Source organism: Cyrtonyx montezumae, unplaced genomic scaffold, assembly GCF_038088225.1.
Source record: "Cyrtonyx montezumae isolate F1298 unplaced genomic scaffold, pur_monq_1.0 scaffold_13, whole genome shotgun sequence".
Taxonomy (NCBI): domain Eukaryota; kingdom Metazoa; phylum Chordata; class Aves; order Galliformes; family Odontophoridae; genus Cyrtonyx; species Cyrtonyx montezumae.
In genome coordinates, this window is record NW_027071859.1 from 19,088,859 (window position 1) to 19,113,440 (window position 24,582).

The window sequence follows — 24,582 nt, forward strand, 5'->3', positions numbered from 1 at the left end:
TAATATGTATACAGAAATATGCATGCTAGATTATGCTAAAGCTAAAGAAAGTACCAGTTTGTGATCAGTGTAATACTTAAAAAGGCAATACTGCCTTTGGAATACTGTGTAGATAGTGTCAAAGAGCAGACAAGTAATTGCTGAATTACAGACAACAGCAAATAAGAATCCGTGGTTAAGGAGACTGATTTAAGAGGAAAGAGTGAAATGTAAGCACTGTATGGAGAGGAAGACTAAAATAATCTGCGGCCCTGAAATATCAGTAACATTTAAGCAAAACACAATTTTTATTTTAGCATTGCCAATAATTTGATATCATTTCAGGAAAATATTCTTTTATTAGGCAAAAGAAACCTGTTACCATATTATATCAGTAATTAAAAAATAAATGCATTGAGGCTGTAAAGACAGTGTAGTGCCAGTAAATGAAAACCTAAAGTAGGCTGCAGGCTGCTGCTCATTAGCACCTGGAAATGCTGAGTCTCTTCAGCATGCCTCAGTGTAAATGTGCATTGCAGAGGCCCTAGGTCATCTAACCTGTTATTCTCCTTTTTTTTTTCTTCTTCCTCTACAATACCCAGTTCATAAGAGAGGAGACTTCCCAAGTGCTCCATTCCGCGAGCCCAGTCCCACACAAGCTCTAAAATACTTCCCCTTCCCCATTGTGGTGACATGCACGCTGCGGGCAGACTGACAACCACCTCCTCCAGTTAGGACATGCAGTCATCAATACCTTTCTGAGCTCACTGAAAATATGACTAACGCAAGTCTCATCTCATACACTCTCAAATGCCACTCGGTGAGTCTTGCTCCTTCTCCAGCTGGAGATGGGCCCACACTGGAATTTGGGGATCTGGTTTACACGTTCCAAAAGTGAACAAAGGATCTCATTTCTATCCTCAGTCTCCTAAACTGCAGTCGTGTCTGTAAGTGAAGTGCTGAAACACTGCTTGTCTGGGAAAAATAAATGAGTGATGGTTTTAAGAGAGATGCTGTGGCTACTCAGTGCAGTAGCTGCAAGTTTTTTTGGTGCTGTTCCCAGAAATGCTTCAACCATGGTGAGGAGCTCAATTCTCTAATTAAAAAAAAAAATTGTATCAAATATTTTTCAGCTTTACACTCTCAAATTAAAGCTTAAAAACCTCCAAGGAAGGAAAGGAGGCCAGATTGGAGGGGGAGGAGGTGAGAGGAAGGAAGCGGGTGGAGAAAACCACTATATTCCCAAGATGCAAGGAAAGTTGAAAAGTAGAAGAAAAAATATATTAAATCAGTGTAAACTAAGAGGTAAGTTTAAGGCATTTTTTTTTACATTGAATGTATGTTTTGTTGGGGTATTTTTAGCAGTAAATGCTGTGCACTTTAAAAACATTTTAAACACGCTAAAGCGAGGTAATTGCTTTTTCTTCATTTTGTGTGCTATAAAACTGATCTATATTTTTATTAAAACCCATCAAAGAATGTGTTGTGCTGGGAGTTCGGTACATTTTTGCTGTTGCTGGTTAGAACCGTCTGTTACCTCACCAGTGACCTACATGAAATGAAGCAACATCCCATGGCAGCAGGCAGGGTGTTTTGTTGTAGAGCTCAGCTGCAGAAGTTAATTGTTTATGGAGATTTAATGGGCATCACGCTCCTACATACCTACATCCTTGTAATTCAGCAGTGTACCAGCATAGCTTAGCAAAAGAGGCTCCAAAGTAATAGATTTTGGTATAGTTAGGAAGAGAGTTGACCTGCGTTCTTTAAACTGAGGTCAGACCAGTGCCCTACATTGCCTATTAGTGTTGTTGCTATTACTGCTACTTGGTGTGCTGCCTATACAGGGGTTGTATAAGTCAAGTTTTGATCAGAGACCACATGCCAGCAGCTGAACAGTAAAGTCTGGTGCACTTAAAAGCTCATTTATTACTAGAATGTTTGTTGCTGTGCTGCCAGGAGCCTGCCAGAGAAGCAACGGAATAAAAATATTGCTGATTAATATGACTGTGCTTGTGTTGTAACACCATGTGATACTAAGCACTTTGTCACAGATGAGTTTAGAGAGGAAAGGAATAGAAATCTGTAAGGAGTGGATGCAGATGTAATAAGGTTTCTCGTGGTTGCGTCAAACAGCTGGGCTGAGTGGGAGGGCAGAGATGTTCCTGCAGCCTTCAGTACTTACTGCATATATAGTCCAAGTTATGTGCATTATTTTTATCTTTGGAGCTTGGGAACTGGGTAGAGCAAGTGTGACATCAGCTGTAAGGAAGACACCCAAGATCTTGGGAACTGGTGGTTATGGTGAACGCAGGAGAGGGAGTGCAGAGAAACCGCTGCTGTCTTCATCTCTGGTCCTCATGAAGCTTCTGCCGGGTCTGATTGTCTTGGGGTGGAGGTCATACTGTGCTTCAAAGCTTCTGGTGTCTCTGTTGTTCCTGAATTTATCCGCTCTTGTTTTTCAACCTGTTTGCTTTATTGGTCTCAGAAACGTGTTCTGGAAATGGGTTCTGTAAATTAATTGCATTGTCTTTGTTTTGAGCCTGCTGTTTGAGAGTTGTATTGATTGCTTCAAGTATATTTAATGTGAAAAGTGAATAATATTTCTTGCAGAGATGCTTATCATTGCCACCTCAAGCCATCTAATTATAGGCTGAAAAGCTGCAGTCTGCTTATATTTCCCTCCTGTTCCATATGTCTGATTATCCTTGTCCCTCTCTTTACATTTCCTATCCCTGCTATATTTCTTCAGTGATTTAGATGAGAATGTTAGAGGTTTACTGCATTCTGAAGACATGTGTATCTAATGGCTACCTCCTCTTCCTTTATGTCACCATTTAGCCTTCCTTAACTTCTCTAAATACTTTTTTCGGAGTCAAGCTGAATGCTTAAATATTTCTACAGATAGCAGTTACATAAATATATGCATGGCAGCTGTGCACTTCAAGATGAATATATTATGGATGAAGAGCTTGAATTCCACAGTATTTGTACTATTTTTATTCAGGCACATCCTGAGAATTTAGTATCAAATGGCCTAATTCTGCTTTAACTAACACTAAAGCCAGTGAATTAAACCAGAAACTCCTACACAATTCAGTAGGATCAGGACTTGTCCTGCCTGCCAGAGAACAAAGCTCAACACCACTTTTAGAGCTGCTCTGAATTGTATATGAATCTAGAAGTTCAGAGAAAGAAGCTTGGGAGAGAAGTAACTAGGGTTGCTGAGCAGATGTGGTTGTAGGATTGAGGAGAGTTGGAAGATGGCAATGGGTGAGCAACAGGAGTTGTGAGGAGTGGACAGCAGAGGCAGCTTCAGATCTCCAAGAGTGGCAGGCAGTCACAACATAATCAGGTACTCTGACATGCATCCTGGAGGCCATCAACACCTAAGTTCTACAAAGGTGAATGGGAATGTGGCATCCTAAGGCAGCTCAGCGATTTGCAGCCTTGAGGAAAACCAAATGAAGTAGGGGAGGAGGGTAAATATCAGGCTTAAGGACAGACTAGATATCTGATAGCTCTAGGGGTCTTTATTTTGTTCTGTATAGATTAATGGAGAATATTTTCCTCTGACATTTAGAAATCATGTCCTATATTTTAAACAGTCTTAAATAATTAATATAGCAATTTTACCTCAACTTCATCATTACACAGAACTATCAGACCGAAGAATGAATCATATTCTTCTCAGTACCTGGCATCTTTCTGTGAAAGTTTTTAAGACTAAAGGGTCCCTTTTTAAGTTCATACAACTTAGTAAAGGACCAGAAGAAGACAGAAATAATTAAGAGGTTCTGTGTAGAAAATGCCCTGCTTAGAGATTTTTTGTTTAGTCAGACACTTTTGCTCATTGCTAATAGAAGTAGCAGAAAGATAGCCTCAAAGAGGCACAGCCCAGGCTGTTAAAAATTCCATAAATAAAAATGAACCCTTTCCTTGGAATCTAACAGCAGCCTATACACATCAATGCATTGGTATTAATATATCATTCACCAGTTGTGTTACTTCAGCTTCACTTCACCATAAATGTTAAGGTATAGAATGCTTTGAAGAAATCTGGGCTAGCATTAATAAAGCTATGCATGGCAGCACTTCAGGAAAAAAAATGTGCTTCTTATGCAGCTTATTTGGGAGTTTATCCCAATGTGCAGAGTGAATCTAGCCAACTAATGGCAATCTGGAATAACAAAAAAGAACCAGATGCTTTCTTCCATCAGTTGTCCTCATGAGCCTTGGTTTATCTTCTGACTACACTCTTTAGACAGGCAGTACCTCGCTGACTTTACATGGGGCAAGCCCTTTGTTTACTGCAGCATTCAGATCAGACAGTGGAAACAAAACATATAAACTTAAGGACTCTTTGACTTGACTTCTGCCAACAGTTCTGCTGCTGACTGGAAATACTAGAAGTATTTCCACAGTAGAATTACTGCAGTAGAATTACTGCACGCTGCCTCTCTTTGCCAAACTGTGTCCTTTTTCTCTCCCCCAGGTCTAACAGTTCACCCTCTTGCCATGTGTGACTTTTCCCTTGCATTAAGCATCCCCAGAAGCCCGATGTTCTCCATTTCCCCCCAAAACTGCATTCCTCAATCATCACTAGGGTTAAATACTAGATGAATGTGCATGATGCTAGAGGAAAGGACTGGGACAAAACCTTTGCTTTTTACAAAGTGATGCAGACTGTCACGTGGGCTCAAACATATGTGTCCCTCCCAGTTCCACACATAAGATGTAGCAGATAAAACTTCATGTGTGGTAGAAAGGTAGAATGCTGTGTAGATGGGAGAAAGCAAGGCATCACCTTCCTTATGAGGTGCTCCAGCCGAAAATCAAGTTTCTCTGTCCTCATTTATATAGAATCACAGAATATCCTGAGTTTACTTGGGGGTTAAATGCTTCGATTTACAGTGACTTCCAGATTTTGGGGGATTGTACTGTTTTGTTTTTTTTAATGTTAGAGACACTAGAACATGCCTATCAATATTAACTGACTAATGACAAGCATCCTTTCTGAATATTATGGCCTTTCAGGAGCTAAGGAAATGGAATCTTCCTCACACTCAGCACTCTCATGAGTTGTGGTGTGCTATACATGAGCAAGAGAATGATTGGTGCTGTAAACTGAACCAAAGGGCAAGAGAGGGGTAGGTCTGAAAGGCATCTTGTTTCTTGATTCTGTTGACATCTGTGCCAAGATACGGACAGAAGAAGGACTCTGGTCTTGCTTTGAAGCAAGTTGTGTTGGTAAGTTGGAAGCAGTGTTGGTTCTCTAGAATACAGGCAGAATTGAATTTGGGAATATTTCCTGTCCCCTGCAGCTTGACTAAACGTGCTCCCTACAGGTAGACCTTAGGAAAAATCAGATTGCTTCTGCAAAGGCAGCCTGTGTAGTGAAGCAGGAGAAAAATATTCTGATAGAAAAACAGCTTAGGTGCTGTTATTTCATGCTTCCACAAATGGAATAATAAAGTAGTTCTGAAATACCTTTCTGACCATGCAGCGACCTCTAAATTTTATATACAAAACTGAGTAATTTCAAACACTGCCCAATTATCTCATTTCGTTATGGCATTCAGTAAGGGAAGGATTACCCAAGAAAACAAGGTGGACTGAATCTTCAGTTAAGAACCATCTTTAGTGAATGAAAGCTTACTATATTATTACAATCTTTATTTAAAGAAATTGCTTATACTGGCAGAGTTTTGTTTTATGCCAATGTTTGCCTCACAAAGCTCCCTTGCAAATATGAGAATGCCAACAATTTTGGCTCAGAGAAAACTCTTAGATTTTCAGGCAAGAAATGCTGTATTCACCTCTCTTGTCAAAGGTGCCTTTAAGTTCATGGCTGTGCAGTTCTCTTCTGGGAATGCAATTACGATTTCAGCTTTCATGCTGGTAGTGCATTTTCAGCAGGTGGTTACAGTTGAGTTATTTCATAGATTCACAGAAATTTTTGAGGTTGGAAGGGATCCCTGGAGACTATCTAGTCAAACTCCACCTGCTTCAAGCAGCTGGTCAGGACACTCCCCATCTCAGTCAGGTTTTGGATATGTCCAAGGATAGAGACTCCACAACTTCCCTTGTCAACCCAAGTTGACAATAAGAATCCAGTGAGTTCCCTTGCAGGATATTTTTTCTTAAGCTGAAATGGAATTTCCTCTTGTCCTGTGAACAGGTAGCAGTGAGAAGAGTATAACAGAGTTCTTTATTTGTAAACTGTAGAAAATTGAATCACTTACAGAACTGTGGTGGTTTAACACAGCTAAGCGACCAACCTGCTCTCTTACTCCTCAGAAGGACGAGGAGAGAAAATATGGTGGAAAAGTAGCTAATGGATTGAGACAAGGACAGGAAAGTCACTCACCAATTAAAGTCCTGGGCAAAACAGACACAGTATAAGGGAGATTAATGTGATTGATTGCCTTCTGATTACAGATTAGAGCAGTGAGGACTAAGAGTGAAGTAAAAACACCTCCCTTTATCCTCTCCTACCTCCTTCACCCAAATGGTGCAGGGGAATGGGGAATGGGGGCTGTGGTCAGCACATAATGCGTCGTCTTTGCCATTCCTTCGTGGTCACGGCCTGCATTTCTGTGGGCCTCTGCTGGGCTGTTTTCTCTGCTGAGGCCTCTCCTGCAGCCCCTGCTTGGTGCTTTTGCATAGAGAGGTTTTATCAATCCTTTACATCCAACATACTCTCTGAACAAGTTCAGTGGATTCCAGCTCCTCAGCTGAATCCCATGAATCCCATGCTGCTCTAAACCAGCTAACTCACAAGACTGAAAATCAGATACTCTGTGATTTTAGACTGTTGCAATATTTTCCCCTCGTTTCAGAATAATTTTGGACCTGGATTGTCCTAGTAGCTTTGTTAGAGAAGTAGCAGTTCCCTATATCACCTTGCTACGCTTGGTAATATGTTCAATTCAGAAGGGTTAAGTACTTTTTTTTTACTTCAAAGTAAGCATGGAAGATGAAGATCTAGGTGAAAAGCCTTCAGCTGTGGTTCATGACCCAGGAAGCCATCCCCAACACTATCCAAACAGATATGTATAGCAAAATGTAGGAGGCAACCACAGTGCATTATTTACAGAATGTTAATGCCTATATTTAAGTGAAGATTTTTCACTGTCCCCTGTTACCTCATAATAAATGTTTTACTGGGGAAATTATTTAGAATCAAATTTATTCTTTTCCACAGTAACCTCTTTCTCCACCTTCTATTATGAAAAACGGCAAACAGATTTTGATACTGTAATTTGCAAGCTTAGGTCGTTCTACAAGGCTATATGTGGTGCAAAGGATAAATATCCAGCATGCTTTCTGTGAGCATTTTAGCAGCTGCCATTTCTGTGAGCATTTTAGCAGTGTTTTCATCAGAGTTGAGCTGAATAATATATACTTTGAATACACGGATGGCCCAAAGCCATTATGTCATAATCCTGTTATGCGTGAGTATGAAAGTGCATGTATCAGTGGGTGTGATTGCTGCCTATAAGAAAATCTTTTATGTACTAGATCAATAATTTCTTACTCTTTGAAGAAGAATTTGAGATTAGTCCATGCTTATGCAATGAGGTAAAAATAAAGAAAAGCCAGTATTTATTCCAGGTAACGTTTTACCCATTGCTTACTGTGGCAGAAGTAATGGCTAGTTACTTCTCTGCTGTGGATGTAGAGGCACAGAATATCTCCAGCCTCCATTTCACAGGCCCCATCTCTCACCAGCCCCATCTCTCACCATTCTCCTTAATCAAGGTTAGATGGAAAGAATTGAAATTGTAAAACGAACAATATTTCTTCAGTAGCAGTTATCAAGAACACTTTCTCACTCTGTGAAACTTTCTAAATAGGAAGGTGAGGTTGAGTTGTGCTATTTTACAAACAAAAAAATTGTTCACGTGTTTACTGTCCTCAGGTATAAGGAAAGGTGTTCTGTTCTGTTTGATGGCAGTGTGTTTATTTTGATCTTGAATTTATATGTTTCACACTGCACAAGGTGTACTTCACAATTGTGCTCATCCTGTTTTCCAGAACAATTTTTCTGTCACAGTACTACTGCAGTGAATACAATAGAATTCCTTTTCATGTACATCTTCATTTGACTGATAATATAAATGAGATCATAAGGAAATTTTTGATATTTTTTGTGTTCTTATCTGTGCAGGTGTGCATGTATTAATGACAGACATATTGTGTCATTCACATCCATCCTGAAAGGCTTGCTTCCTGATTCAAATCTGTATTGATATATATCAATGTTGCAAAATGACAGCAGAATGTATTTACATCTGTTTTACAGAGCCAACAGTCTAAAATGATTGAATTATATCAAATTATTGGAAGTGAATTCCATAAATAGGTCTACAAACATATAAATTCTAACTGTATGTCTTTGTATGGGAATATATATTTTGTGAGTCTCCGTTGTGTGGAGTCACTGAGCAACAAGTTTGTGGTGGCTATGTGCTGTAAGCTGTTGCCTGCTCATACGGAAGCGCTAATTCCAACACTGAATGCAAAGGAATACAGAAGACCTAGGAGTTAAATGTTCTCATGTCAAAATAAATGCTAAACTCTATGCTGCTGGGCCAAGGGCATGATGGACTGACATATCACTCTAAGGCTCATTTCTGCAGCCTATAATTCATCTGATTAATTCTGGTGTAACTTGCATCTAACTGAAGCTCTTGAACCTTGGCTAAATTAGGTGGATCAAAAGGATTAACTGAACAAGAGGAACAAATTCATTTCCTTATTTTGTGAGCAGTATCCTTACACGATTTCTGAGTTAAAATTGTCACAATGCCGTTCCTTTTTTTTTAATTTCTCACACAGTACACTTTAAGACTGCAGTAGTAATCAACATTTTGTTGTTTTTCCATTAATACCTTCCAATTATTTTCCCATACTGCAACGTTAATCTTCTCCCAAGTGAATAGTTAGCACTAGGTCCTTTCCAGGTGAACTTTTGCTGGATAAAAGTATGACTGAAAACAAAAGCAGGGCTCATTCTAACTGCAAAAGGAAGGAATTATCTGTGAGTATGGAAAGCTTGCACGTATTTGTTGGTTTTGGTCCAGTGCTTTTTTAGCAAAATATGCTTCAAATGTGTGAGGTTAAAAACTGTCATGTGACATAAACATGAAAGAATGCTAAAAGCTGTCAAAGGCTACAGAAGTGGCTCAAGTATGGTTTTAAGCATAAGATGAGGAGTTCATTCTTCTAATGCTCTCTCAGTAGTTTAGACAACTCCCTAGTGGTCTACTCTTTATAATTTTTATTCTCTCTTGGTGCAACAGTGACAGCAAAAGACCACTGGGAAATAATGGTTAGTAAACAGACCGACATTCATCATCTTTCTTTCCAATCTTATCAGTATTTGTCTAAAACAATTGGCAGAACCAGGATATACCTTTTAAATGGCAATTATATAAATTTATATATTAAATTTATATATTAAAATTATATATTCTTCAAAGCAACTCAAAATAAAGAAAGGTGTTTATCATAGAAGTGAAACAAGCGTATGCAAGAGAGATTGCAAGAATGTAGCAGAAGGCTGACTAATAGGAGCACTAGATAAAATAAGCATTTATGTTCAATGCTGCCATATTTCTTATATTATAGACATATTGAACTCTTTAGCCTACGTTCCATGTAAGATTTAAAATAAAATCAAGCCAGTGATGAGTTACTACATATGCTGTGTAAGCACACATGCTCTAGGGAAGACAACTGCTTCAACATCATGGGTTCAGTCAGTCCCTGGATATTCTAGTCAGTAATTCAGTGAAGTCTGTCATTATTGACAGTTCATTATAAAACAGTTTCAGAGGTTAGATGCAAAAATTTTTCAACTTTTATTGAAATGTTGGCAGTATGCACCTTTATCTTTCAATGCAGCAGAGTGTCCTCTCTGTCAGCTTCCAGGTGTTTGTATTTCTCACGCGTCCAGCATTGTCTGTGCCACTTATGTATCTTAAGTTAGTGCATCTTATGTTTGTCTTATAGTTTATGGCTGCTAAGAAGAATATTTTTATATATTTAGGACAATATTCACTTTTCAGTTCTCTAAAAGTTTTTATACTCTCAGACAGGTTTCCTTATGACAACAATATGACAATCTTTGACAGGTCACCTTATTAAATGCTTCTTGAAAAATGCATGCTGTCCACATCACTTTCTTTTCTATCACAGCAGCATTATCTTCAAAGAGTTCTATCAGCTTAGTTATACAACACATTCCTAATATACGTTCATATTGACTGACTATAATGGAATTAAGCTGTTCTTGGTATTCCCTTGCCAGTTTCAACAAAATTGTTTTCAGTATGTATAAAAATGCCGTGTCTCATGACTTCTTTGAATTAGTGGGCTATGGTCTCAATTTTTAAGTCTTTCAGGAGCTGGTTTTGCTATTGCAGAATTGACTGTGTAAGCTCAATAAATGTTTTGTTCATTGGAAAGCATTATTTAAGCAAATCACACTCATGTACTTCAATGACAGAAACAAATTTGTATAGAAATGTGCAAATTTCAGGCAGTGCAAGAGAAGAAATCTAAGATTCAGAAGAATAATTCCATTATTAATAGTTATAAAACTAGAGTTTTAATACTTGAATTCCAGTTTTTAATAGATTATCAACTTAAATACTTATTTTTGAAAGAAATGCAATATCTAGATATAAATCTAGGTATATTATCTGTTTGTTAATTATATATAATCAAGGAAATTATAATACTAAATAACAGAGTAGCAGGAAAAGATCATATAAAATAATGGAGTACTGTGTCCAGTTCTGTGACCCTTAGCACAAGAAGGGCATGGATTTGTTGGAGTGGGTCAAGAGGAGGGCTCCGAAGATGATCAGAGGGCTGGAGCACCTCTCCTACAAGGACAGGCTGAGAGAGCTGGGGCTCTTTAGCTTGGACTCTTTAGAAGGGCAAGTAGTGACGAGGGGAAATGGCTTTAAAATGGATGAAGGTAGATTTATGTTGGATATTAGGAAGAAATTCTTTAGTGTGGAGGTGGAGAGACACTGGAACATGCTGCCCGGAGAGGTTGTAAATGCCCCCTCCCTGGAGGCATTTAAGGCCAGGCTGGATGGGGCTGTGAGCAACCTGGTCTAGTGCAAGATCTCCCTGCCTATAGCAGGGGGGTTGGAACAAGGTGATTTTAAAGATCCCTTCCAACCCAAACTATTCTATGATTCTATGAAGAAGCGAAAAGAGACTAAAGGATACAGTAAAATAGTAATATTTATTCATATGCACGAGAAGACGGCTTACTGCCAATACAGGTGTTATATGGCAGAGTGAAATTTTATAGATTTGTATACGGTTTAGAAATTATGCTTTACTTTTCCACTTATTTTCATCTTGGAAGGAAGGAATAGGTCTAAAAAACTTATCTGTTACAAGATGGAATACTATTCTAAAGAACTTCTCCCCCAAAATCTGAACAGTCTGAAAAATAATACATTTCTTTGGAGAACTAGAAATTCATATTTTTTAATGGTTGGAGATATGTTTTTGTTTCCTAATGGTAACTGAATTGATCGTTATATGTGTGAATTTAATCTCAAAGTGAAGTAAGCAAGTCTTTAGCTCACTGTAAATCATTCACACTATGAAACACTGGGAAATAATTCATTGATTTTCTAGTAGGTATGTGGTTGTATACTACAAACTAATACTTTGGTGAAAAGTAGACATTGTTGTTTTGCAGGTTGTCTCCTAAACTGAGAACAAAACCATAATCTGTAAGTTGAGTGCTGGAACTTGAGTAAACTATAGATCTTTTCTTCCTTCTTTCTACTTAAATCAATGAGAATTCTGTTCTGCTGAAATACAGTTACTGTAGGGTACAGAAACAAGTCATTCTTGGGTAAGGTAGGAACCACAACTGAGACAAACCTAAATTAGCTACACATTCATTTCCTTGCTACTTTACAACTACAGACATATTCTGACATTATTTTAAACATTATTTCCAATTGAAGAGCTAACAAAAGTCAACTTGACTCTTTGTTAGTTTTTTTTTTTTTTCCAATGAGAAGGTATATATCAACCCGTGTAGGAGATGAATGATTTCTGTAGAAATCTCATTAGTTGCTTAGAAGTGAGGCACCATCTGAAGATTTGTTTCTCTCTTCTTTTTTTCTTGCATTGAGCTGGCCTCGTACTGTCTTTAAGAGAGAGGCTGGGGAAAAAAGTACAAAGAAAGATTTAATAAAATAATGCTGAATATTTAACAAATTTGGTAATTGTACAGTTTGAGCCTCTACAAGTGGGAATTCTAAGTGAATCAGGAATGTGCTTTCAGATCCATGTCATGAATCACCCAGGCAGTGGAAAGCTGTTCAAGCATCGTAGAGCTGATCTTTCTGACAGACACTGAGAAGGAACTTCAGAGCACTACAGCATCTGTTAAAAGTGCTCACATGGTCACTTTAAAAAATATATATATTTTTTAAAAATTTTAAATGAAATAGATGCATTCCATGGGAACACCCAGACGTTTATGCTGATGATAATTTTTCATAAGCCCAGATGATGTGAGGAACACTTGAAGCAGTTTTCTTCCTTTTATTCATACAGGTTTGTCTTAATCAAGACATACGTATTCATGCATGCCTAACATTGTCAGAATGCCTTTCAGTGAGATATTTCATTTCCTGTAAAAATCTGTGTTTTGCTTCTTCTTACAACCTGTAAAAAGAATGGAGAGGATCTGTTGATAATAGTACTGTTAGATCTTACACTGGAAGGGAATAAATGATTCTTGCTAGCGCATTATTTATTCTCAGGAGTCATCTTCTGTGTAAATGAATATAGTGCCCCTGAAGGAAGCCAGGCTGACAGAGCTCTTTACCCAAGTCTCTTATTCAGGCTATGCAAAACACGGTGAGCACCTTTGCCTCGACCCTTTCTTTGTCCTGCCCTGAAGCAATGACAGGCAAATCTCCATGTCAGTGTTGCCTTCCTTCTCCTCCCTAGATTTTTTTTTTCTTTTCCAGAGAAATTTATGATGTGAGGCCATTTGTCAAATTAAAGCACTTTGGAACAGGAGGGATGCTAACCCATTCTTTTTCTTGTGAAAGCTTATTCCTTCCAGCCTCTGTTTTCTACTGGTTTGTTCTGTTAACATTAAGGTGTAACATAGCAGGAAATTTCATCTTTCTGAATAGAGAAAGAAAAACACCAGTGATTTTGACCAACTATTAGGGAAATGTATACTTCACAGATCTGCTTTGTTTTGGGCATTGATTTTCCAAAGCCTGAAAATCTTCTAACAGAGAGGTCTTGGATTCGATTTATGTGCATACCGTACCTTGAGGAAAACCAAACTCAAGCTTCACTGTAGAATTACTGGTAAAAGTTTAGCAACTTGTTATCAAATGTTCTTTTCCTAATAACTTCATAGAGCTCCCTTCTGTATTGTTATTCTTATTACGTACACGCTTAGGCAGACAGAATGATTTTGTCTACCTACCGAGTTAATTTTGGAAACAGAATGGGCCTCCAGCACCTACCTGGATAGGAACAGTAATTATACTGCTTTAATGCTATGAAAAACATTTATTTCTAGAGCCTGATAAAACATCAGTGTGCAGTACCTAAAAATTGTAGCGGTGATGCAGCCTTCAGCCATATTTTAATTCAGCAGTTTGTTATTACAATAATAGTTATTACAAGATCTTTTGTTTATATTGTCATAATTTATTTGTACATTAAGATTCAGATCATTGTTCTGCTTAGTAAGTAAAAGCAAGAGATACGTTCATGGGTACCATTATTAGAGATTATTTATTTACCACTTTCATTATTTGGAGAGAAAGGCAGAAGAACAATGAAAGCATTTGTATCAATACTTTCTACATTCATTTCTCACTCTCTGTGAACAGAGAGCAACACCTCTAGCTGTTAACAAACTCTTCAGATAACTATTCCTTAGTGTTTGGACAAAATTCTTCAGTATTTCAATAGCTCCTTAGCTACTAACATAGGGGAAACCCTTCAGTTAAAACCTTCATCTTGGCAGTGGTTCAGATTTTTCTTCATGTTTCTTTATGAGACATTAAAAAATTGGTTAAAAGGCAGCCTGCACCCTCATGTACTCAGAATGCTCCCTCTGCTCCCTCATTTGACTTTACAGCAAGTGTGCAATAAAACAATCCAAGTTCCTCACAGCGATTACACTTTTATAGTTTTCTTTTTTATTTATGCTTTGTTTATCTATTTCAGCTCTTTGATCTCTTTGAACTTTGTTCTAGAGGGATGAGTTACTTCTAAGGAGAGTTACATCCTGGTTTTCACCTAGGTCATCAAGAACACTGTAATGGCCAATGTCATAAACATGAATGATGACAAAAATTCAAAAGTTCCAATGAAGAGGTATTAAGTCAGTGGGGAAGAATAACAAGTGAAAACTATAAAATTGAAGATCTGATTAATTTTAGTTTTACATGTCTGGATTCTTAGAGACCCCTCAGCATTGGCTACTTTCCTTCAGAATGGTCACATGTATAATCAATATAGTTTTATTGTGCCAGGCAATGCTGCTGTATGGATGGCATCATAACAAAGAAGAAACTGACTATGGAAATCATTAGTTACAGCCTTGTTGGTGTAGGAATGTAGCATTGCATTAGGAGCTAAGAAGTTTTCATTTTTAAGATCAAGTTGATGATTTTAAAAGTTAGAAATACACATAGTGTCAAGAAATGGTGGGATAGCCATGATTTATAACATGAAGTATACAGAAAGGATATTTTTTTGCCAGCAAGAAGTATGGCAAAGAAGATACGTTAACGTAGCCTGCATGGCATTTTATGTATGAAAATAACAGCATATAGCTAGAATGCAGCTTCAAAAATAATGCACGGTTTAGGATATGTAGAATTTCCGCATGCTTTTGAAGCCAAAGCCCTTCAGTATCAAACTGTTGATGTATTATTCCTACTTGTCTTCAAAGGTACTGAAGGATTCCTGTTTCCTCAGGATTTCTGTTGGTAGCACCCATCTCTATTACTTTCTTATGCTTAAGGCATACAACATCATTAGGACTTAACACACAGCACTGTCCTTTTTAATTTTTTTTTCTAGAAAACATAACCATCTATAAACAGAGTTTTAAATAGCTTTATGTTTGTGCTGTGTCTGTGATTCTCCCAAAAACTTCTTCCAGCTTTGAGGGCCCTATGCAGAAGTACTGGCTGATCATTGGACAGCTGTCTGCAGGATTAAGACCAGAAAATGAAGGTGATTTCAACTGAATGGAAGGACCCTTCTGAGGTTCAGCAACATAATGGTCAAGATGCTGGTCATAGAAATGATACTAAAAAGGGTCATGGTTTATGTGACACTAAACTTAAGTCTCTCTGTACTTTTCTATATAAGCCCCCCATAAATGGGACTGGTAAGATCCCAGATAACGTAGTGAGTAAGTATAAAAAATGAAAGTAAGTACCGTCTGTAATTCTGAAGACTCTTGCTGATGTGAAGAAGTGTATTATTTTTGAACCTGCCACTCTGCATCACAGATTTTCAATGAAGAGTTAAAGAATTCAATACCCATCTGAAAATAATCTCTCTTCAGTACAGCAGCATTTAATTTTGTCTTGCTTGTTATGCTGGAAGGATTTGTGATTGTTTTAAATTACATTGTACATTATTTTGGCATATTCACCTATTAATGGAGCTTTGTAGAAACTGTATGGTGTTACAACACATTAGCAATCAATAACCACGATAACCACACCACTGCTTGAGGACATTGCATTTCTCAAAAAGACACTCCTGAAATATTCAGAATTACCTCATTTTTTTCCATTCAGAATTTTTTTAAGCAAATGCATCTATGTGTTCAGAAGAACTGCCGTTCTCTACATGTGATGCACATCAGTGGTAGCAAAACCTAGAAATCTTTTAACAAAAAATCAGAGAATGTTTCCTTTTTATAAGGTTTTGTACAAGCAAGCAAAATCTTAATGTCTTATACCCTAGGTGTCCAAACATTTTGCTGCATTGTGTAAAGAGGAATTTTCTTTGGCCACACATACATGGTAGTAATGCCTCCTATTTATTTCCACTGAAACCACAGCAGATACAAAGAGCACAATAAACTATCTATTTGATAGAGCCAATTCTTACCTGCAGAAAACTATTTCAACATCTCCATCTATACATTTTTGCCAGCAAAGAACAAAAGCCTGCATGCCACGCTTGTAAAAATCTGCTTCAGTGGAGGTGACCTGCTATCACCACTGCTGAAAGGTGCCACCCAACACTGCCTCACTGTGCTCACATCCACTGTTTGCTCTCTATAAACGTTAAGCAAGCATAGATGAATACCAGTGGGTGCCATTTTTTCTGTGTACATGAATTCAGTTCCACATCTTTGCTTCAGATGCAGCTCCATGTCAGATGCATTGTGTCAGACTGCCTGTCTGCTGCCAAATGTTGCACAGCAACAAAACATAATGGAATGTGGAATGTCAGTGGGAAGGTTCAGCCTCTACCGCCATCGTACCAACATCAACCTCTGACGTTGTGGGCCAGTAGCATAAGACAGGAGGCATTACTTTCAGAGCAGCCCACGTATGAGATAGATTTTGTGTGCGTGTTCATTGGTGTCTCAGTAATCATTTTCCAGAATGATTTTTATGAAGTTTATTGATACGTTTTATCATTTGGGAATAGAAAGATGGGTATGGAGCAATGCATTTTGTATTAATGTAGTGTGGATAGGATGGTATGAGGTGATCTAGACACATTATTATAAAAAAAGTTGAAATAAATATTTGCATATCTTCCATCAGTTTGATTTTATATTTTGATAGAACAATTGTATTATATGTCTGCTGTCAAGCCAGCATCTTGGCAACTGTTTTGCAAATCCACAAATTCAGTTCATGTTCACGGTCATTGGAAACACAGTGAATGAAAATTTTGACATCTTTACTGTCATGTGTTGAAGCATTATGTATTGTTAAGGAAAAATAATAAAGGAATAGAAGTCACAGAAGGATTTCTATCTTATAGCTTCCACCATGACTGCTGCTGCTTTTTAAAGGTAAAACAATAACAATTGCACAAGGAGCCATGATGAAATCTCCCTTATTGAATGCGGATGGAATTGAATGTCACTTTGTTCCTTACACTAAACAGCTCTGTACATTTAGAAGCAGAGTAAATTCACGTTCATTCCGGTGTATCGCCTTTCAATACCTGTTCAGTTTTCCTGATACTATCCCTGAAATCTTTAAAAGTTTTTGAGTCAGCTTTTATCAATTTCATTCCCAAATTACACGGCCACTGGAGGAGGATAAAACCTAAATATTTTTTGGAAGCTTTGAACTTACATGATGAGTTTCTTATCAGAATATTGATTAATCCAGCCTGATACTTTTGGTCTACTAATACGTTGGTAGCCAATTCATAGTATATTGTACAGTTTGAACACTTTATAATATTTGTTGATTCAGTTATCCTATTTAGTTTCCATAGAGAATCTTGTTTGCTTTGAATTATTATTATTTTTTTGAGCAGAGGGACTTACCTGCACATCTTCAAGGTATATCAAATTTCAAATGTCATTATTTGGAAATTGCTGTATTTCCTTTAAAAAATAGTAATAACCTTTAAAACTGTGGACCAAAATTTTCGTTTTCTGCAGCATTAATCTGACAAGCAATTTGAATGACCGAGATCAAGTGAGTTTGTCTCTATGAGGATATTTTCCCTTTTTATTTGCTGTTTTCTCTGCTAGTACGTTACTGTTGAACTGACAGCTTCCTGTACTATACGCTTGGACGTATGTAGCATTCTTCTAAAATACTGCTTTATATTTGCATGACATTTTACACTGGCACAGAGTAAGAAGGCATGTCAAGTCAGCATCACAGTAGTTTGATTCTCTGAGGCTTACTGCAGCATTCTAGAGTTGATGAACCTGATCTCTTTGATCATCACAACGTTCTTTGCACATTTTTTTGAAGTAAATGTTTGGAAATTAATGCTAGTTATGACAGCTTTTATTGGGTACACTTCAAATATTTTCAGACTGACTTGCCTCCAAGCGAGTGCATTATGGACCAGACACTGTAAATGACAATTCATAGCAGAAAGACACATCTAAGCACTGAAGTTCTGTTCTGGCGGTGCAACTGCACGGGTTGGTGACACAATTACTGCTATCTGCGTTTTAATGTCTGTTAACCCAGTTTGGACTCTTGCTTCAATGCCACACAGGCAGTTCACTGCTGACACTAGTGCTATGCTTTCATAGCCTGGACATTCTGTATCAGAGGTACTACTCTCTTTCCTTTTTGCGAGCAGCAGCATGAATGAAGAATCACATGGCTGAACAAATCGAATCTGTAGGAGGCACAGGACATACTCAAGCGAGCCCTTTATGTTGTCAGTGGTTCAATTCTATAGTTTGTAATAGACATTATGTTCCTTATGGTAAAGTGTACTTTTTGTTAAGCTTTTATTGAGAACTGAGAACAGTGAGAGCCTAAAACTGCCAGAGCTTTGAGGTAGTACAACTTGAACCTTTTTCTCATAAAGAGCTTTCCGAAGAGGATCCAAATGACTTTGAAATTAAAAAAAGGCAGATTCGCTTAGACTGTGAACTGGAATAGTTAGTAAAAGCTATGGAGAATTAAAAGTGGCCTGATGAAGCAGAATGGAGAGACAACAAGGTTTATAATCCAGTGACCCTCTTCTCCCTGTGACCTCACAGGACAATCTTTCCTTTCAGTCAGCTATTCACTGCTGTGCTCACACAAACTATGAATGAGCTTACTGGTCCTTGGTAGTATCTCCTCTCAGTCTCCTCGTAGCCCTTTGCTGCTCTTCGCAATCATTTTTGCTCTCTTTGGTGTGCAGAATCTGGGCATGCTTTTCTCTCTCTCCTTTTTTTTTTTTTTGGCCTCTGTCCTGGAGTAACTGAGGCAGCTGCGTTTCTCAAAGAAAGGTGCCATTTCTGCTCCCTCCTCCGGGGTGCCACTAGCTTGTCACTTCTTTTAAAGGAATGAGAACAGAGAAATGGAAGGAAAGAAACACATCTGTGTAGCAAACAATATAGGTGTACATTGTCAGAGTAATGATTCCGATTTCCTTTGTGTGATCATTTAATATAGCAGATGTGTTAGGTGCATATATGCATAAGTAGTGCATGAGGTTTGCCATATATGATTATGAGTTCACAAAAAGTGAAGTATATATTTTATACCGACATGGCATAGTTTATTCTATTGGGAGTTACTGTGAATCACTTCATATATGTAGGTTGCTCCAAAAATAATGCCTCTTCTTTATTTCCATGGAAACTACAAAGAGCGCCATAAACATTATTTGATAGAGCACATTCTCACTTACAGAATGGTATTTCTCAACATAGTCACTGCCATTAGCTGTGCGTGTTTGCCAGTGGTGAACAAGTCTTGCATGCTGCGCTCATAAAAATCTGCACCAGTGGAGGTGACCTGCTGTTTCACAGATTCTTTGACAGCATAATTGCTAGGAAAATGTTGTCCACGCAGTCCATCTTTCATCAGCCCAAACAGATGGATTGACAATGTACTCCATGATCTTCAAACTGGTATGGAGCCTGGTATTTCTGTGTTGCAAGAGAAAGGTGGTCTTTTTCTCTGTCCTGACTCTGGAAGATTCAGTTACACAACTTTGCTTCATACATATTTCCACATAAGAAGTCATTTTGTCAGACTGCCCCTCTGCTGTCATCTGACACACAGCAACAAAATGTAATGGAATATTGGTGGGAAGGTTTAACCTCCACTGCCATAACACTACCATCTGCCTCTGATGTCATGGGTCCAAATGTTAAAACAGGAAACATTACTTTCAGAGCAGCCTTCATATATACAGAGGTTTTTTTAAGACTATCAGAAGTTCAGAAGATACACAGTATCCTATCACATAAAATATTAGTCCATCAAAATGATGGTGTGTCCTAACAAAACATTCTCAGCTCAAGGAGTCCTTATTTTAATGAAATTAATGCATGCATTGATTTGGGCACTGAGAAATGAAGATGATCAAACATTCAAGGAAGACACCTATCCTTGTCTTTCTTCTAGGTCTAAGACCTCACTTCCTGGTCTCTACTGCCCTTCTTACCACCATAGGCCTTGTCAGTAGTGCAGGAGGCTGAACTTAGGATGGTTTCCTTCAGTGGTGCCTTCCTCCTTGCTTGTTCCTTCTCCTCTGGAGCAAATCTTCCACAGGCTGCCTCACAGGCATGAGGTGCCTCTCCAGCCATGACTCATTCACATGCTTCCTCCTGCAAATCCTGAAGTCCTACTCCTCTTGGCTGCCATCCTTTCCTCACAACAGCTCTCAGGAGGTGCCATAACCCCACTGACTGGTTGATGTTTTGGGCAGAGTGGGAGGATTGTGGAGCAGGTTGGAAACTGGCTGGGACTAGATGTGCTGAAACCAGCTGGGACTGACAGGGACCAGTAGTGCACAGGGCAGCACACAGCCACCTGCCACACATGTTACTGGGCAGCTTCTGCAGCCAAAACTTCCCAATTATGCCCAGTAAAGTTGTTGATTTTTTGAATATTAAATGCTTTAGTGACCATTTAGTGGCAGCTTGTCAGCTCATAATTGGTCATCTCACAAAGAAGGCCATGTCTAAGTTGAGATGGGATCAACAGAGTTGAAAATGAAACACAAACTGCAGGAAATTTTCATGGACTGAAGGCTTTTAAAGATATTTGCCTTTTTATCCTGAAAAATTGCTCTCTCTTGCTCACCCAAGAACTTTCCTTTATTAAAAAAAATACAGAAGGTAACAAGACCTGTGAAATATTCTCAGAAATAATTAAAAGCCCTTGGAAGAGCAAGCTGGCAATGAGCCACGGCTTACTGCTCACGAAATTCACGCTTCCTTGTTTTTCACTGGAATAAAATACAAAACTGCTGTTACAGTAAGGGCTCATTGTATACAAATACACAATGCAAATGGCTGTCATCAATGACTATTCATTTATATGTGTTCTCCCAGGCTGCTCTTGGGATATATATACCTTTCAAAACAGTAGTTTTGAAAATAAAATGTGTAATAAAAATAGAATCAATGTAAAATGTTTAGAATATTTATTTATTTATTTATTTTTCAGACAAGTTCAGGTGGCATTAATGTATTGTTCTGTAGACAGAGTTGGAAGCTTGTCCTTGCTCAAAGCCTTCCATGACAGTTACTATCTGTTTCTCACACCCTCCTCTGCAATGCTGCTGTCTTCATTTCTCTTACTGGAGAAACACTTGAAGGGTTAGGCAAATAGGCTTTTCATACTCAGTACTTTATGTCCCAAAAGGGTGAGGGCACTGCTCAGCCATATAAATTAAACAGTTTTTGGCTTCATGCTGTTAAAGTGGCTAGGAAGTGACCCATGATATGTTATGTAGCATTTTCAAGGCTTGAGATGGGGAGACCCATTGAAGAAGATAATTGTGTAATGTCAACGGTTTATGGGCTGGTTTGGCCCGGTTCTGTGACAACTGGGGTAGGAGACCCATGCCCCGGGAAAGAGGAAGGGGGAAAGGGGAAAGGGAGATGGGCCTAAAAACATAACAGCAGCAACGATCTGAAGAGGAAAGCTAATTTACTAAATAAGATATCAGAATGCAAAATAACACAATATAATACAGTGTAGTCGGAATTGAAGCTAATAAATCAAATAAAATGAGAGTGTCCTGAAAACGAAGGCCTTATGCTATACACTGAAGGCAAGACAGATAGTGTGGATCCACTGCTGGATGAATCCAAAAGGGAAAGAGTCTATGTCTTGTGACACACAGTTTTTATCTTTCCCTCTAAGTGGAAAATGGAGAAATGCAAAGCAACGCAAAGTCCTCTAGGGTATGTAGTTCTTCTCTTCTGAGACAGTCATACCCAGAGCTGTCAATGCTCCACAGAGCTGGAGCATTAACTCTTCAACTCCCAGTGCACTACGTGATGTTATGGCGTGGAATACCAATAACAAAATATCATAAAACCATGACATATAAAAAGTGTATAATCTGGAATATTTTTTCTTCTTTTATTTTTATGGCTACCAGTTCAACTGTATATTTATGAATGAGGGAAGTTGCTTGATGAATTTGAATTACTATTCTTTGAAGATCTGAATTCCACAATCCATATGATCAACCAATAAGAATAAGGTATGATGCAGAAGCATAATGAGGAATTTGGTCTCATTATAGTAAACAAGTCAGATATCCACTCAGTTGGCCAGGTTTGCTGTTTTTGTGACTCAGAAGAAGTCTACTGAAATTTACAAATGAAATGAAAAATAGCTCAGAGTTGACAAAATTGGTTAGTCCATACAGAATATTTTTTAATCCTCAGTGCTGCATTTTATCTTATCAGTTAAACATATCAATTAAAACAAACAAACGAACAAAAAACCATAGAGTACGTATTGCTTTATTTAAGGTGTAGCCTTACTTTCCTGGTTCACTGTAAGTACTGATTGTCCTAATATATGCTGTTTTTTTGTAGGCCTTATATATTGGTTTTAACCTGTTCTGCGGGCAGATTTCTTACTTCTGGCATGATAATTTCTCTTAGGAATCCCTGTTTACTGCATCAGATTCGAATTCTCGGGTGCATATGAGTTGTCCCATTAAATCCAATTGAATCACTTAAGGCAGATCCTAATGCTTGTTGTTCATTGATATGCATGAGCTCATTCATGGCAATGGAGTGCAGTTGCTCTGGGTGCTTAGAGCCTTCTGTTCACATGAAAATGGACAGGAGTGTGAAAGGACACATTAAATTGTAAGTCTACAGACTTTATCCCCATGCACACACACAGATTTCCTGTTTCTTATCCAGTATTAACTGGGTGAGTAATTTCAGCATTTTCCTGACTGTACTTCCAGCAGTAATGCACACACTGAGTTCTCTCTTCTGTTCTCTGCCCTTTGGTAGTACCATGGCAACGTTACTAGCTACTGCAAATTTTGTCGCTTCATTGCATTATATTTATACTGTGCAAAACACTGCAAATATGTTAGCATTACAAGTGCTAAAAAATATTTGTATGTTGCCTATAATTATCAGTACAAGTAGGCTGGCTGTTCACATGTCAAATCTTGCAGCTCTTGATAGTTTTGTCAGTATTTTATGCTAGCTCTGTGCTTAATTCTTCTGTACAGCAAGTACATTTAGCTTTTTCTAGGAGCCAGTCTCAAGATCAGATCTAGAAGGTTTTCATCCTTACTTTTGTTTAGCAATATGTGTACAAAGATTTCATAAAGCTTTTCATGAATTTAAGTTAGAAAAAATAACGAAACAAAGGAAAAGAAAGATAGCTTTCCAATGTACACTCCAAAGCTGAGTGGTTACTTCTGCTCTCTGACCAATACATGCATTAATTACTACTGGTGGAAATTGTACTGGGAATTTCTGCATAGGGCCTGACTTTCCCAGTCTCTTGCAGAACACTGAGTATATATTTCTTAGCACTGTATGTATATATAATTATATATCACAGAATCACAGAATTGCAAGGGTTGGAAGGGACCTCAAAAGATCAAGTCCAACTCCCCTGCTAAAGCAGGTATGTTGCACGAGTAGGTGTCTAGATGGGCATTAAATATCTCCATAGAAGGAGACTCCACAACCACTGTGGACAACCTGTTCCAGTGCTCTATCACCCTTAACCATAAGGAATTTCTTCGGCATATTAGTATGGAACTTCCTGTGTTCGTGTGTAGGCATTACTCATTGTCCTGTTGCTATGAACCATGGAGAAGAGTCTGGCCTCATCTATTTGCCTCTCACCTCCTTTCATATATTTATAAGCATTTGTGAGATCCCCTCTCTGTCTTCTTTTCTCCAGGCCGAACAGACCCAGGTTATTCAGCGTTTCCTCATATGGGAGATGCTCCAGGCATATATGATGATGAATTGCTCGTTGTTCCAAAGAGCACCAAAATAATGTTCTTAGACTGTAAAGATACCATTCAAATTGATTCATTCAGAAAATGTGAGTATTCTCTTTAAGACAGAAAACTATTTATTAAATGATAAGGATTTAATAATTAGCTAATTGGAAGCAGAGATGAGAGGCAACATATAAGAGATAAAGCTGAATAAAAAAGTGGTTAGTATGACTGGATTCACCAGCACTGGGGAAGCAGACAAAATCCAGCTAAAATAGTATTTGTTAAGTAATCAGTTGTGGCTGACTGTACTTGCTTTGGGCATGATACACTCTTACCAATTGTAACTCATGTGGAAGATTTAGCAGTAGCTTTGAAACATTACAGCATGCAACTTCTTAGGCTCTACATGTCTGAAAAGCATAGGACTTGTCACTGGAGAGCAAGGTTCAGCTTCTTAATTCCACTCCTAAACAGTATGAAATAATCTAAGTTACATTTATTCTTGTTTTAACACTTCAGTGCTGCCAGAGTGATACAGTGCACTCCAGTGAATTTGAAAGCTGAGGAATGAGCGTATCTGGGATAGACTGAAACATTCTGAGCGAGAAACTGAACCTGGAAGCATACAGACTAGAAGAGAAGTCTTGTTATCCTGTTGTC

At 38.2% G+C, this 24,582-nt stretch overlaps 1 protein-coding gene across 2 annotated transcripts in view; it reads left to right on the forward strand.

Annotated features, from left to right (window-relative positions):
* DLGAP2 (DLG associated protein 2) overlaps nucleotides 1-24,582 on the forward strand; it is a 329,263-nt gene that overhangs the window by 39,405 nt on the left and 265,276 nt on the right. For both annotated transcript variants that reach the window (XM_065730777.1, XM_065730778.1), the window contains exon 2: nucleotides 1,113-1,284. In XM_065730777.1, the coding sequence (XP_065586849.1) occupies nucleotides 1,113-1,284 (172 nt within the window). The remainder of the gene's footprint in view (nucleotides 1-1,112; nucleotides 1,285-24,582) is intronic.